Source organism: Muscardinus avellanarius (assembly GCF_963383645.1).
Source record: "Muscardinus avellanarius genome assembly, chromosome: 4".
NCBI lineage: Eukaryota > Metazoa > Chordata > Mammalia > Rodentia > Gliridae > Muscardinus > Muscardinus avellanarius.
The window spans coordinates 148875349-148892064 of NC_137789.1; the positions used below are offsets into that span (position 1 = coordinate 148875349).

Consider the following 16716-nt stretch of genomic DNA (forward strand, 5'->3'; position numbering starts at 1 on the left):
GGTGTGGTGGTGCACACTTCTAATCCAGTGCTTTGGGAGGCTGAGACAGGAGGAGCGCATAGGTTCCAAGCCAACCTCAGCTACTTAGTGAAACTCTCAGCAGCTTAGTGAGACCCTGTTTCCAAATAAAATATGAAATAGGTCTGGGAGTGTATCCTGGAGGTAGAAGGCCCCTGGGTTCCATCCTCAACATCACAACAAAAAAAAAAAAAAAAAAAAAAAAGAAAGAAAGAAAAGAAAAGAAAAAAGAAAAAAAGAACCCAAAGGTATTCCAAACCATTGGGCTGGCTTGGGAAAGAGTTAACTCCATGGCTGGGGGTGTCCCTCTTGGCTTCCTCCTCTGCTTGTCATTGTCTGGGTGGTCTGCTTTTTATCAAGCCAACATCAGTGGCTTAATTTATTTCCATAGCTACCTCGTGTATTTGAAAGCAGTTATTTTTCCACACGAATCTTAGCAAGCATCTGAATGACAAGAAGGAAGCTACAGGGCAGGAAATCTTGACGAAATCTACAGCGTTGGTTTTTTTCTCTAGCTGCAGTGAGTTGTCTGAAGTGGGCTCTGTAGGAATAAGCAATGGCCTTTTCAGCTCTTGTGTGGACAGGGGAACTCGCTCTTCTGGAAAGTAGTCTCCCATCCTAGAGAGCCAGGAGGGATTGACTGGGTCTTCGCTTTAAATTAGAGCAGTCGTGTGGGTGCAGACTGTGTTGTTTGGAAACAGGCTCAGACACAGGAAAGTCAGAACTCCATGGCCCATGTCTCTTTCTGCATACACCTCCTAGGTGTAAAAGGCCAGCCAACCTAGGGGATAACCCTAAGAATTTTGTTTCACTTAATAAATGACTGAACCACTTCCTATTACATGGAGAAAAACTTAAAATCTCATTCTGTTCCCTGACATTTATTTTCTGTCCTACCTTGTGGGAATGAGCGAGCAGAAAGGGAGCCTGTTTTGTTGTCTCCTCTGGTGATGGTTTGACTCCTATGTGGGTCCTTACTCTCTGTCCTTTCTTTTGAAAATCACTGGCCATGGTAGAGGGAACCATGGTCTTAGCAAGTTGAAAAGAGAGTGGACCTTACTCTCTATGGTAAAGACGAGCTACTTAGTAGTAGCATGAGTGAATAAATTGTCAAGTGGGCATTAGGGGCAATTATCAGTGGCCATTGAAGGGCACCTGAGGTTGCTCCACTGGCTACGTGTATATAATGAGCATAAATTTTATTGTTTTACACGTTATCTGGGAACCCAATTATGTGATTCTTTTAAGTCTTATTCACACAGGGTGAACTGCTCCCTGATGCTTCAGGGAGGATGACCGACTGTAGGCAGGGATGACTCATGAGGGGGCGATAATGGGACATTTGGTTAAAGGTTCACTGAATCAAGTCTAGCTCTGCTAGTGCTTTAATTGAGATGGCACTGAATAGAGACAGGAGGCCAACTCAGATGGTTATGACTAATGTCAGCTGAGTACTGGTCCACTTTGGAGACATGGTAGGCAGGAGAAAGGGCTTTGGTGTCCTTCTGCCTACTGCTCAGTGACCCAGAGGAGATGGAGGAGTTTGAGGATGGAGACCTGTGACTGAATCCCAGTTCGCCAAATCCAATCATTGGGTCAAGCCTTTGGGAAGAAGGAAAAAGAAAATTGTTGATTTTCGAGCAAATCGGAGACACCAGTGAACTTAAGCATTCAGGAACAAGCCCTGGATTCTCCCTGAACAAAGCAGTCAATTCCCATTTAAGAATTAGTTCCTAGCTGGGCATGATGACATAACTGTAATCCCAGTACTTGGGAGGCTGAGGCAGGAGGATCTCAGGTTTGCGGCCAGCTGCAGCAATTTAGTGAGGCCCTCTGCAGCTTAGTAGAGCTGGTGATGTAGCTCAGGGTAGAATGCCCCTGGGTTCCAATATGCCTTCCCAATAAAAGAGTTAGTTCTCCAGGGCCATGTGAATGTCTTATGAGACATAATTCATGTCTACATCATCCTTGAGTGAGTTCTTAGACCCACAGGTGCCAGGTCTTCACCCCTTTGGTCAGTAAATTGACAAAATCATGTTATTTATTAACAAGGGATAAAGGAGAAGGGGAGGAGAAAAAAGTCAGCTTTGAAACAGGTCATCTGTTAGCTGCCAGGGTCAGAAGCATGCCCTCCCTATATCCCCCCCACCCCCGGATCTATCTTTCATATCTGTGGAATGGTCATCCAGAGAGATTCTTAGAATGAAAAGTTTTTACCCTCCGCTCCTATTTTTTTCTCCTGGATCTCTAAAGTTTTGCTTATACAGTTACAAAAAGAAAACAATGTGACAGAGAAGCCAACAGAAAGACATATATCTGAGGGTAACAACAACTAGGATGGTTACAGCAACTTGGAAGAGTTCTCTGCATTTCATCTGAGGATAGTCAAAGAGGGAATAGTCCATCGCTACTCTTTCTTCTCAAAGAGGCTTGGATGTGGATGTTGTTGTTGTTGTTGTTGTTGTCTTCTGTAACTTTTATTTTCCAGGGTCATGTTCCTCTACTGCTTACCCAAGATCTAAGTCCTCATCCTCCTCCCAGCCCTTCCAATGAGGTATCTAACTGCTGCTAGGGAAATGGGTCGATGGCCATTCAGAGCTACTTCCTGCAAACAGAGGGGGCATACTAGAGCTGGGGCAGTTAAGGTCTCATTGGAGCTGGATGATCTAGGGGACCACAGAAGATTGATTTTGTGTGTTTTCATGTCTATAATCATCTATAACTTGATGATGGTTAGGTTACAATTAGCATCACTGAAGGACATGACCAGGAACACAATGATCCATAGGCAGTTGCTGCCTATGGATCTATTTTTCTAAGCAGTCACTGACACTTTTGGTGTGCTCACTGGGCATCTACATGAACATGAAAAATGAACACATTAGTATATTGTACAATAACCCAGATACCTTGCCAATGCTCCCCCCCCCCCATAATTCTTTACCATGTACCTTCAGCCTATTGGCATTTTAAACTGGAAGTGAAGTTGCCAAACCATTTGCAACAGTGTGTGTGTGTGTGTGTGTGTGTGTGTGTGTGTGTGTGTGTAACATTGTATTGTGAAAAGTCCTGTAGCACAAAGCCTGGAGCATAGCATACAATTTTTTTTAATGAGACTATTCTTTTTTCTGTTTTTTACATATTCAGTAGAGTCATCTATTAACCAAGCATGTCGTTTTTAATTTAGCATAAACAGGTTCTTTTGTCTTTAAAATTTGGAACAGGACTCATAGATGCTAATCTTTCTTTTTCATAGTATCTGGTGATCCTGGACTTATAAAATCTCAAGAGGAGAAGATTTTTACACTTGTGAAACACAAATATACAGTTACATAGAAGTTAATTTTAATTTTGAAGTGAAATTTGGAATCTATGGCCTAGTATAAGATGACTATAAGTATAGTCTAAGATGACTATAGAAAACAGAGAGAGCAGAAAACAAAGGAAATTATCTTAATAAAACCTCACTGTAAAGCCTTTAAATAATTTTAAAGGACATAACCAACCTTATCACACTTGCAAAATTTCTTTTATAAGCTTCATTCTCCACAAACATTTTGTGACTTACTCGAACTCTCTGCGACTGAGGTTTAACTAACTTCTGATTTTTCCTTAGTGTTTTTTTTTTCTTACATTTGGGACAGTCTTTGGAATAAACTTTATTTTTCCATACAAAGATCTTTGTTATCCCCCAAATATTTGAAACCTTCCTTACCCCAAATCCTCATGCTTGTGGACTTTCTTCACATGTCTTTCATTCCCACATACGGGTTCCTTTCTGCCATAATTCCTTTCTTACAGTTACATTTTGAATTAATACTTAAAATTTTTTATATTTAGATAAAATTGTTTTTTCTCAATGGAAAGAGAGATAGAGAGGTGTCTCTGTCAACATTTTCAGTGCTATAGCCAAAAAAACCTGACCACACAACTTAAGAGGAAGAAAGATTTATTTGCCCACAGTTTCTTTGGAGATTCCAGGTTCAGTTCAGGTTAGGCCGAGGTCTGTGGGTCTCAGGACATGGCACTTGGAAATAGAAATAGAGAGCAAGAGCTCTTCTCTCACACCACGGAGGCCAGAAGCAGAGAGAGCACAGGAGGAGATCAGGGACCATACGTAATCCCCAAGGCCACACCCCCAGGGACCCACTTTCTCCAGTCATACCCTGTTACCTGCTACCACCAGATAAATCCATTAAAGTAAACTTATCTACTTATGAGATTATAACCCTCATGACTTAACTATATCAACCCTGAGCTCTTAAAGGGATAGTCTATATCTGTCCATAACAAGGCATCAAAATGACATTTTATAGCAAAACAAGAAACAAATTAAGATCATCTACCTGTTTAAGTCTTATCTATCTAAGCCTGGGTTTTAAGAGGCACAAGTTTGCTTTGGTTTTAGCCTCAAATGACTCAAAGGGTTAATTTAAAGGTGTTTACATTTCAGCTAGGACTGACTAAAATATCAAATTCCAAACAACCTTGAAAAGCAAAATTAGTATAAGCAGAAGAAGAGCAAAAGAGGAAAAAAAATAGAACCAAAAAACTTAATGTTAACGCTGTAACCAAAATGTAGGAGATCATATACTCTTCCTTTTGATTTTCTCCTGAACGGGTGAAAAGGTTGTTTCAACCTTGGTAGGGACTTGGAAAAAAACATGCTCATGAACAGCGGTTAATATCTGTACATACTGTACCAATCTAGTACTTTTCCTGCAATAATCACACATTCCCTTCCCTCTGGGCACCAGGAAAAGATTCTCTTGCATTATTTTATGGGTGCTTAATTTAAGCCCACTTCTGGGGTCAATCTGGTTCCAGAGGGGAAGCAGTTGGCTCCATCTTATCTCACTGTAAGGAAGTTTCTTGACATAATCTAGCAATTCCTTTCTTTAAAGTATGACCCATCTTTTTCATTTTCGCAGCAGATTGGGGCTTCCAGGATGCATGCAGTTTCCATTAGCTGTCTAATGCCTTGCTCATGGCTTGAGTCACTTTTTCTTTGGACAGTCTAAGAGCTCTCATCAGAGCCATTAGTCTGGCCTTTGGGACTGATGTTCCAGGTGGCAGAGTTTCAGCTTCCAGCATCTGTTCTCCAGTGATGATGGCAAATCCAGCTATCCTTTGGCGATTGTACATGAAGCTGCCCCATCAGTGTTATGGTCCCAGTCTGGCTCTGCTATAGGCGGATTAAATAAGTTCAACCTCCTAGAGGAAGCAGTGCTTGAGACCTTCAAGCAGTCATGTTGTACTGACTTATCACTGGCTGGCAAGAGTCACTGTGTTTAGCATAGACACAGTTTTTTTTTTTTTTTTTTTTTTTTGCAGGCTTGGGGATGGAACCCAGGGGCATTTGACCTCCGACCTACATCCCCTGCCCTATTTTTTTATTCTTTATTTTGAAACAGGGTCTCCCTAAGTTGCAGAGGGCCTCACTAAGTAGCTGAGGCTGTCTGCGAACCACAATCCTCTGGTCTCAGTCTCCCGAATGCTGGGATTACAAGCGTGCACCACCACACCCAGCTCAGACACAGTCTTAAGGCTGACGTTTGAATTATCTATTAGGATGGCCTGGTATCTCCCCATTGGACTTGGTGGAATTAACAAGTGGTGGCATTAACACAGTGATGGGTTGCTCTAGAGTAAACCCCTCAGCCTGCAGTAGTAAGTCACAGGTGGCAGCTACTGTTGAGCAGCAGAGAAGTGAACCTTCTGCTGTGTGGTTCAGCTGCTTTGGCAAGCGGGCGACTGGCTGCACTGTCTCATGCCTATGGAATGCTCCCAGGGCCAGCTGTTATTTCTCAACCAGGTGTGCTTTGAACTCCTTTGTTTTGTTTTGTTTGTTTTGTGGTACTGGGGATGGAACCCAGGGGCATTCTACCTCCTAGCTACACCCCCAGCCCTATTTTTTGTTCTTTACTTTGAAACAGGTCTCACTGAATTGCAGAGGGCCTCACTAAGTAGCTGAGCTGTCCTTGAAACCGATCCTCCTGTCTCATCCTCCCAAATGCTGTGTACCGCCATGCCTGGCTTGAACTCCTTTAAAGTTGGGCAGATCTAGTTCAGAGGCTATCATGAGGTTTTAACTTCCCAAATGCAGTTTGCCACTCTGAGGCCCAAGTCAAAGGTCCTGTCTCTGTTTCTTTTAAAGCCTCATACAATGTTTTGCTATTAGTCCAAAATGTGAAATCCAAATAAGACAGAATCATGCCATTTGCAGGAATTTACATATTATCTCCAATCCTTGGATCCCTCAAGGCTCAAAAGAGCCTTTTTTTTTTTTTTTTTTTTTTTTTTTTGTGGAACTAGGGATTGAACCCAGAGGCATTCTACCTCCAAGCTACACCCTCAGCCCTATTTTATTCTTTATTTTGAAACAGGGTCTCACTAAGTTGCGGGGGACATCACTCAGTAGCTGAGGCTGGCTGAGAACTTGTGGTCCTCCTGTCTCAGCCTCCCATGTGCTGGGATTACAAGCATGTGCCGCCACGCCTGGCTTAAAAGAGCCTGTTTTTGACCTGGCATCAGACATTGGTAGCTTGGCTGATCTGAAATACTAGGTAGGTAACTTGTTTCTTGTAAATCCCTTCTTAGGGGGAGACCTTATAAATAACTAAAGTGAAGAACTGCTGAAGGGGGCGTTACCCCTAATTCCAATGGCTTTGACATGTATATTGGCATGGCCAGGCCGAGATTTCCCAAAGACATATCGAAAGGGATGAGAAGCCTGTGTATCTGGGCACCTGGGAGTGTGGCCTCCTGTCCATTCTTTCCTGGGGTGTGCCCAGTTACTGATAAGAAACCACCCACAAGTTCTCTCTGGGCCTCTTGGATTTTTCCTGGCCGCTCCCTGTAAGACCTTGGTATTGGGCTTCTCTTGTCCTCAGTACTAAGGAGCACACACAGCTCTGGCTGGCTGAGCCCAGAAAAGCTGCCCTCGGATGACCATGTCAATGCAGTGGGGTTCACCTGCCTTTCCTGTCCAGCTGACTTGCCTGGAGCCCCCTTTTGTGAATTATCAGTTCATCTCGGTTTATACCCAGGAATCTTCTCAAGGTTTATGGGAGGGGCCCCCGGCTGCCTGGAGATGGGCCAAAATCTTGAGATCTATTTGTATTTTTGGTATTTGGTTTCTGGATGCACATGAACGTGTTTTAAAAACTAGGACTATGATCATGAGAACTTTTGGAATGATTTTCTTTGAAGCCACATCTGCCTTTGGGCTACTGGGGGAGGTGGTAAAGTTTGCAAGGACCCCCTGGATTGGAGAGCATGGCCTGAATGAAATGGCATGGGGCAAGTCACTGCATGCCTCGGTTTCTGCACCTGTAAAACAGGGAAGGTGATCATCTGCTTTTCAGAAGCCACTGAACTGGTGGTGTAAGAGCTGGAGATTTCAGCCTGGCGTGTTGGCTCACGCTTGTAATCCCAACATTCAGGAGGCTGAGACTGGAGGATCGCGGTTCACGGGCAGCCTCAACTACTTAGTGAGGCCCTCCGTAACTTAGTGAGACCCTATTTCAAAATAAAGAATAAAAAATAGGGCAGGGGTGTAGCTGGGAGGTCGAATGCCCCTGGGTTCTATCTCCAGACTCAAAATAGATAAATAAATAAATAAATAATAAAGTCGGGTGGCGCACACTTCTAATCCAAGTACTTGGGAAGCTGAGACAGGAGGATTGTACAGGTTCGAAGCCAGCCTCAGCTACTTAGTGAGGCTCTCAGCAATTTAGTGAGACCCTGTTTCCAAATAAAGTATAAAATAGGTCTGGGAGTATAGCCTGGAGGTAGAAAAGCCCTGGGTTTCACTCCCAGTACCACAAAAATAAAAAAGAGCTAGAGGGTTGGGTGTAGCCTTTAAGCGAAGGGGCTGTGATTGTTACATCTTCTGAAAGCCTGGAATAGGAGAGCCCTTCCAGGCGTGCCTGGGCTCAGCATGGCCCTTCTGCCTTCATAAGTTCATCTGGTCCCTCTCCAACCTCCTGGGGGTCCAGAGCTGGAGGAGAAGAGGTCTAGAAATGCTCTGAGATATTCTGGGTTGGAATAAACCTAAAGTAGAGCAAAGGGTCAGCGAGCGCCACCCCTCTTCTTAGGCAGAGGAGCCTGGAAGCCACCGCGTCTTCATTCCCTACCTGTCTGCTTCATTCAGCTGAAATAGAGGGAGAAAAGGGAGGAGACTGAGGGAGGAAATGAAATTTCCAAAGCACCTTCTGTGTCTTGGGCACAGTTTAACATTCTCTATGTTCTGGTCCTGGAAGGTGGGTGGTGGTCTCTGTGGGGCTGAGCGGTTAGGGGTGGGGCCACCTGTCCAGCCAGATTGTGGTATGGTGCCGAGCCCTGTGTGGGCAGTGGTCTTACAGAAAAATTTGGATTTTGAGCTTTTACACAGAAATCGAGACCTGTCTTTCTAGGCTGGCCCCACTGGGGTCAACAGGAAAGCAGACGGTTGAACTTCCTCATGCCTCTCGGACACAGTGCAGTCGTCTCTGCTGCCCATCACACACTTGATGCCTTTTATGAGAACCCGCTGACTGCAGTTGTCCTCTTGGGAATGTAATGGAATGGCTGTAATTAAAGACGTAATAAAAAATGATGGCAATAGGGGCGGTGTATTTTGGACCCATTCTGAACTGCTTGCCAATATGGTGTTAACATTTATTCCAGTGAAGTTTCTGTTTAGAGTAGCAGTCCATAAATGTATTCACGCTCCAAGACAGTCAAACACAAAAAAGTCACGTACAAAGCACCAAGGATATGAATTTTTACAAGAGCTGACCAAACACTTATCCTTCTGATCCCAAAGGAAAGCCAGGAAAAGAATCAATGGGAACCCTAAGAAAAATGCCCAGCCGCCAACAGGTGTTTGTGATGTTTGTGTTTTGTAGGATCGGCTACCCGATTCCCATGTTTGTGGGATTCTGCATCATGTTTCTATCGACCATCAGTAAGTGTCTCACGCTCGCCTTCTGAGCGTGGCTTTGGGAATGTGTTCTGCCACCCATGAGTTAAGAACCGAATATTCCCTGGAGGGGGGTGGTATTGGCAACCAGAATGGTGTGGATGGAAGAGGGCTTCGTGGAGGAAAGGTGTCGCACTGTAAACAGCAGAATGCCCTTTTGGCTAGAGGAGGACCGCAGACGCGCCCGGTCCCATCCTGTCCCGCCATCAGGGGCCGGGCCCTAACGCTGACCTGGGCCTCTTCTCTCTGCAGTGTTTGCCTTCTCCAGCAGCTACGCCTTCCTGCTGATTGCCAGGTCCCTGCAGGGCATCGGCTCCTCCTGCTCCTCTGTAGCCGGTAGGCATGGAAGCACCTGGCATAGGGAGGGCCCTGGAATCGCTCTGGCCAGCCCCTCGCGCAGTTAGCTGACCTGATTCGAGGGCCCGAGACATGGGTGGTGGCAGCAAGGCCTCTGGGAGAAGACGCCCACTGTCCTCCTGGATTGTGCTTGGCCTCCTGTCCCACTTTGTCTCCCAGGTTCAGGAAGATCGCTGGTGTGTCTGGGGAGGGAGGGCGAATCACCGCCGACTCTTGGTGGTGCCCAGAGCCTGGCTGTTGACCACGTCTTCTCTATTTAGGGATGGGCATGCTGGCCAGCGTGTACACAGATGACGAGGAGAGGGGCAACGCCATGGGCATCGCTTTGGGAGGCCTGGCCATGGGCGTCTTAGGTGGGTAAGGGCACCATGCGGGCTGCCTGTGATGGGCGGTGGAGTCTTCGCCCAGTGGCCCTGGCTTCCTTAGGGCCAACGCCGTGTTCCTGTTGACAGATTCCCCAGCTCTCCCCTTTCTGTTTCTTGCTTCCTTGGGGACTTGAAAAAATGGTGGGAAGAGTCCTGGGCTGGGGACACTTGGGCTCTGCTGGCCTCTGACCCAAACCTCCCCTGGCCCAAATGCAGAACAAAAGCTGAGTGGGGTGGTCTGACTTACCCCTTCTTCTCTCGAACATTCTGTGAGTTATGATCTGAGAGAACCTCCAGACTTCCATGTCTGCCTACCCCATCTGCCTGCTGACCTCCTGGCCAGGCCAGGGGACAGACAGCCTCCCAGGAGGAGACTTGGCTTTCATTTTGGAGCCCGCAGTCCCCACCTGCATGGGTCTTGGAGGAATGGAGCCTGTGTGCCCTCTTTCCTCTGCCACAGAACAGAGCCCCCCCCCCCTCATGGCCTTTGGAAGTTGCCAAGGCAAACGAATATTAAATATAATGTAGGGTCTGCACCCCAAACATTTTTGGGACTACCACAGAGGGGAAACGCAAGAAACAGATGGGTGGCCTAGAGGCGAGGGGTGCCCACGGGCTGAGGCCTCCTCTCCCCACAGTGGGGCCCCCTTTCGGGAGCGTGCTGTACGAGTTCGTGGGGAAGACGGCCCCATTCCTGGTGCTGGCCGCCTTTGTGCTCCTGGACGGAGGTGAGTGAGGCCTGTGGGCGCCGGCGGTGGGTCACGCTGTAGCCATACCTGATCTCCGCGTTCCTTCCCTTGTAGTTATTCAACTCTTTGTGCTCCAGCCGTCCAAAGTGCAGCCAGAGGTGAGTAGCTGGGGGCGGAGGGAGGGCCCTGCCGTGGAGACTCCCCTGACCTCTGTTTTTTCTTGACAGAGTCAGAAGGGGACACCACTCACCACGCTGCTGAAAGACCCGTACATCCTCATCGCAGCAGGTAGGGTCCCTGGTTCCGCTCAATCGAGGCCCCACCTGGAGGTGGGGGTGGGTGACAGGTGTCAGTTTCCATTTTGCTGCTGGGAATTGGATCCATAGAAGAGAATAAAAGGTGGTGGTGCACCGCTGGAATCCCGGAGCTTGCAAGGCTGAAACAGGAGGATGGCAGGTTCAAGACCAGCCTCAGCAACTTAAGTGAGGACCTCAGCGACATAGTGAGACTCTGTTTTAAGATAAAAATAAAAAATAAAAACAAGACTGGAGGTGTAGCTCAGAGGTAAAACCCCCTCGGTTCAGTCCCTAGAACCCCCCTAATACTCACACAATAGAAGAGATTTCTGACTCTCAGCCAAGGCCTTCTTTCTGTTTTGCTCTTCACCTGGGCAAGTCTGAGTGTTGTGCACATGCTCTGCAGAGCTGCCAGGGCAGTGGACGGCCATGGGAATGCCCAGCCGCAGGGGCCTGCTCAGAGCCAAGCCTGCTCGCTCCCTTTGTGTGAAGGGCCAGGCTGCTACTGTTTGGCCTTGAACTTTCTGTAAAGACTTGCATGGCAGGAGGTCTTAGTGGGCATTCTGAGTCCACTCTGTAAGAATGGAGACAGACAGCTGAGTCTAGAAGATAACTCCTCCTGCATGCCTTAGAGCCGCAGAGAGGTCATTGGGAAGCATGGCCTAGATGGGCTCAAAGCAAGCTCGGTGGCTCCCATGAAGGAGAAGAGGTTACATTCACCCAAGCAATGATGTCTCAGGTCATCCAGGCGGCATGGCAGCAGGCCACATGCCTCCCAGCCTGGGGCTGCCTGGTGATGGGCCAGCCTGACCCTGAGTGCCCAGGTCAGTGGCCCTGTGTCAGGCCTGCAGAGGGCCTGGGTGCCTGCCGCTCTCTGGTGTGGCCCTGCAGTGTGGGGCAGATCCAGCCACGGGCAGCTCAGTCCAAGCAGGCTCACACTCCCTGAGAAGGCTGAGGGCCTGGGAGAACTGGGCCCTGCCTCCCTAAGGATATTTAAATCAGCCTTTTTTGGAAGCCCCAGGCTGGTTTTGCTTAACCCTTCTACTCTTAGATGTGGTCAGGGCAGCTTAGCTGGGGAGCAGAGGCCTCTCCATGTAGGTGGAGAGCCCTGCAAAGGGCAGGTTACACCCCACAGCTGAGCTTCCTTGGAGCCCTGGCATCCTAATGGGGACGAGAGGGGTGTGTTGGGGAGTGGAGCCCCAGAGATGTGACACCACAAACCTTGGACACTTCTGGGCGGGGCTAGGAAACTTGGACCCCTCCTGCCTGGGATTTCTTGGAACCTCACTGCCTGGGCCCCATTGTTAGAAGGAAATACAAAGGTCTACCCAACATGTCAGACTATTCAAAGCTCAGGGACAGGGAGAAGGAAGAGGATAAAAATGGGGGAGGGGAGAAGAATCCAGTCGTTTACATGTTCTGCCTTTAAATGTCACAGAGAACGAGGAAAATCTTTCCTCATTATACACACACCTGCACCATGATTGCATAGAGTTCTCTGAATTTGCTCTAGCAAATGACAGGTTCCAGGGAGCAGAGCGCAGGAGGCCCCCAGCACAATGGAGAACTGCTCCGTGTATCTTTTTCCAGATGGTTTTGTATTTACAAAAGGTCCAGTTAATGGAGTGATAAAGAATATTTGCATAGAGACCCTATATGTTTAGTTGATTTAAAAAAAAAGATCCCTTTGTAGCACACCTGTACCAACAGCAGTCATCCTTCTTGGATTTTATGGCATCTCAGGACATCATTAGACATGTTCCTGTTCATTGTAAAAGAAAACAGAGTCGCAGGAGCCTCAGGCTGCCTGGTACCCTGTGCGCTCTGTAAATTGCCTGGCTATTGGGTGGCCTCAAACAAGTAGGTTAAACCAAATGATCTGTAAGACTCCTTCCAGTTCTAAACTCTAACTCTATGACTCTGGGGTTCTACTACAATAATAATAATGATAAGAATAATAATGATAATGATAATGATAATAATAATAACAACAACAACCACCCATTTCTATCTCTTTGGCTTGCTACTTACCTTTTACTTACGGGAGTGGGGGAGGTCCTAGATGTTATGAGCCAGAGCCCTAGAGTCCAACTGTGTTTGGAGACAGTGGAGACACTCATGGTGTGAGGTAGAAGAAGCTTGTTAACCCTCTCCTCCTCTCAAAGGCTCCATCTGCTTTGCGAACATGGGGATCGCCATGCTGGAGCCGGCCCTGCCCATCTGGATGATGGAGACCATGTGTTCCCGGAAGTGGCAGCTGGGTAAGGACTCGGCCGGGCTCTTCTGATTCTAGAGCTTTTGTTACCAGGACGGATCCTGTGGATGTAGCTGTACTGAACTGCCACATCGGGGTGATAAAGCGATTTCTTCTGTTTGACTCTTAATGCAGTGTCTGGGGCAACTTTGGGGTCTATCTTGACTCTGAGTTTTGTATCGTCTCTGAGGGATGCTTCAAGTGAAAAGGTGAAAGTATAGCAAGATATTGAGATTGAGAGAGACGATGGACATAACTTTTATTGTATTGTTATATTGTTCTATTTTATTATCATTATTGATAATCTCTTACTGTACCTATTTTATTTTTATTTAGTTAGTTTTTGTATTGGGGACTGAACCCAGAAGCATTCTACCACGGAGCTATACCTCTAGCCCTTCTTAATTTTGAGATAGGGTCTCCCTAAGTTTCTGAGGCTGGCCTCAAACTTGTGATCCTCCTATCTCAGTCTCCCAAGTTCTAGGACTAGAGGTGTGTGCCTGGCTTGTACCTATCTTATAAATTACACTTTATCATAAGTATGTATGTGCAGGGAAAATAGTATATAGAGGGTTTGGTGCTGTTTGCAATTCCAGCATTGACATGATTGTAACTCTGTAAATATTGTTCGAGGCTGAGTTTTGTAGGATGCTGTGTTTATTTTATTTTATGTTTTTTATGAACTTGCGTTTTCTGAAGTTAATAATTGCCTGTCATTTTCCTTCATCTTCATGCAGCATGTAGGAACCTATCCCAGACACTCTGGCTGAGAAGAAAGATCCTTTCAATGCAGCCAAGGCCATCGGCCAGCCTGGCCTCTTCAAGGCTCACTCCTTTGTGGACCTCTGGCCCAGTTCTCCAGTTGAGGCTCCCTAAGCCGCGCTGGGGCTTCCTCCCTGTGCTCTGGGCATCTTCTTCGCCGCCCTGTTTCCTGTGTCCTTCTCTCCTCCATCCTTTCTTGGTTCCCGCCCTCACCAGGAGGGAGTGAGTCCTCCAGCAGCTTTGGGGAAGAGGGTGCAGGGTCTGCGAAGTTCTCTGAGATCCGACTTATCTGCAAACGTCTCCTCCCTCTGTTTGGCTGACTTAGTCTGCACCTGTGATCCTGCTTGGAAATCATTTCCTTCAGAGTTCTGAAGCCACCATTGCATGGTGTTCTAGCCCTGGGGTTGCTTCCTGCAGCCCGAGGGGCCGTCTTCCTCTCTGGCGAGGAGCGTCTGTGATTAATCCCTAGTGGGCTCCGTTCCCTCCACTGTGCCGGGCACTTTTGGGGTCAGCCCTTGCACTTGGGGACGGCACCCTTCATTCTGGAAACCCCTTTTGCATGATGATTTTCACTAACTTCCTCCCCACTCAGTTTTTTCTTTTATTCATCACACTGTTGGATGTTGGACCTCTGTCAATTTTACTTTCTTACCTGCTTTTCCACTTTTGCCATTTATTTATTTAAATATTTAAATATTTATTTATTTTTTATATTTATTTATTTATTTAGTGTGTGTGTGTGTGTGTGTGTGTGTGTGTGTGTGTGTGTACTGGGGATGGAACCCAGAGGCCTTCTACCTCCGGGATACACCTCCAGACTTATTTTCTATTTTATTTGGAAGCAGGGTCTCACTAAGTTACTGAGCGCCTCACAAAGCTGCTGAGGCTGGCTTCGAACCCGTGATTCTCTCTCAGCCTCCCAAGCACTGGGATTACAAACATGCACCACCATGCCTGGCTTTAGCCCTTCATTTATTAATTTGTAAATGACCTATTGAACTTTGTCAAGTGGTGCTGTCATATTTTAGTTTCTGCAGTGCTAGGATGAACCCAGCGCTTGCCCGTGCCAGCCAAGTGGTCTGTCTACCCCATGCTTTTAAAAATCTTTACAATCTCATGACAGGGTCATATTAAGTTACCCAGGCTAATCTCGAATTTGTAATTCTCCTGTTTTAGCCTCCTGAGTAACTGGGATTATACATGTGTAGCACCACATCAGCTTCGTATCTTAAATTTGAAGAGCCTCTTTGTGCCTACCTTGAGTGTGTGTGTGTGTGTGTGTGTGTGTGTGTGTGTGTGTGTGTGTGTGTTGGTGCTTGTTGAGTTGACACCCTCTGGACATTTCATAGGATGATGTGGATTCTATCCCAGCTTCCATGCTGCTTCTGGTGGCCTCCATGTGGGTGGGGGCCCTGGTCGCCCCAACCCATTCTAGTTCAGCTTATCTAGAGAAGCTGCCTCCTGCCAGAGTGAAGGATGAAAGGTCTGGGGTCCAGCTTTTCTCACAGAAGCCTTCCTATTTCCAGCTTCAACTCTTAGCCGACCTTCTTCCAATCCTCTTGTTCCTTGGTTCCTGAACTTTCTAGACTCTGCAGCACAGGCTTCTGGCTGGTGTCTCCACGTGCAGGTGGAAGAGACACACATAGCATCCTGCAGGTCCTCACTGTTCTTCCCCTGCCTGCTCCTTCTCTCTGCCTACACCCCCTGTTCTTAAGCAGCCATGGGGTGGGGCAGGGGAGACGTGTGTCTAGAACTTCCATTTTTTCTTTTACTAACATTTACATGGAAATCCAGGTGGGAGTGACGTACGACCCATGGATTCCATCTGCCCTGGTTGACTGCAAGTTCATCATTCATTTCTGATAGAGCATATTGTTCTTTTTTAAGGTTATGCCATAAAATTTCAGCCTATGCCTATTTTGGGGCATTTGTGTTTATTCTAGTTTGTGTCATTAGAGACCGGACTGCAGAGACGATCCTTCACGGGCGTTCCCTGTATGTTTGGAAATACATCTGCAGGGCAAAATCCTAAAAGCCGAATGGATGCTTAGCGCCGGGGAGCCCTGGACACACACAGCTGTTACGTCTCTCCAGCAACGGGTGGGTGAGAAAGGGGCCTCGTCTTAATTCTATTAAGGGAAATTGAGCATCTTTTCATATACTTATTAGCTGATGTCTTACTCATATACTTGGTCCATTTTTCTATCGAGTTGTTTGCCCTTTGCTTGTGAAGCGTTCTTCCTATATAACATATTAGTCCTTCATCAGAAGTTCTGCAGAGACAGCCCTTGCTTTTCGGTATGTCTTCTGACTTGATGGGTTCTATTTTGGGTGCTCAGATGCTTAAAGTGTCACCAATCAGATTTAACAGCCTTCTTTCTCATCGTTGCCAATTCAGGTCTAGCTCTGTAAGGCCTTCCCCGTGACCAAGATTATTAAAAAAAACAACAACTCTGTTTTTCTTTAACACATGATTTTTTAGATTAAAATGATTAACTTTGATGCAGTTAATTTTGTTTTAACATAGGCATTAGGGATGTGGTGCTTTGTTTTTTTTTTGTTTTTTTGTTTTTTTCTGATTGGCCTCTGTTGTCCCAGGGACACTTTTATAGGAGGTCTCTGATGTTCCTATCTTCTTTGTTCTCTGAATGGCCATGTGGTTTTTATTTCTGGATTCTCTCTTCTGTTCCATTGATCTGCCTGTCATTCCTGTGTCAGGACCTCGCTGTCAAATCTCTGGACTTCAGAATGTTACTTAATGTCTGGAAGGCTAAGCCAGGCACTGCGGCACACACCTCTAATTCCAGTTCTTGGGAGGCTGAGGCAGGAGGCATGCACGTTCACTGCCAGCCTCAGCTACTCTGTTTCAAAATAAAAAAATAAATAAAAATTAGGACTGGGGGTATAGTTTGGAGGCAGAATGCCTCTGGGCTCAATCTCCTGCACCACAAAACAAAGAAACAAACAAAAAACACTTGGGAGGCTAGTCCCTGCACATATACTTGTTTCT

At 46.6% G+C, this 16716-nt stretch overlaps 1 protein-coding gene across 1 annotated transcript in view; it reads left to right on the top strand.

The window, feature by feature from the left end:
- Positions 1 to 16716, top strand: part of SLC18A2 (solute carrier family 18 member A2) — a gene marked incomplete at both ends in the record, with an annotated part of 40078 nt that overhangs the window by 7955 nt on the left and 15407 nt on the right. Inside the window, 7 exons of the mRNA XM_080694552.1 lie at positions 8910 to 8968; positions 9236 to 9319; positions 9601 to 9693; positions 10344 to 10433; positions 10509 to 10552; positions 10622 to 10682; positions 12856 to 12951. Coding sequence (XP_080550678.1) covers positions 8910 to 8968; positions 9236 to 9319; positions 9601 to 9693; positions 10344 to 10433; positions 10509 to 10552; positions 10622 to 10682; positions 12856 to 12951 — 527 coding nt within the window. The remainder of the gene's footprint in view (positions 1 to 8909; positions 8969 to 9235; positions 9320 to 9600; positions 9694 to 10343; positions 10434 to 10508; positions 10553 to 10621; positions 10683 to 12855; positions 12952 to 16716) is intronic.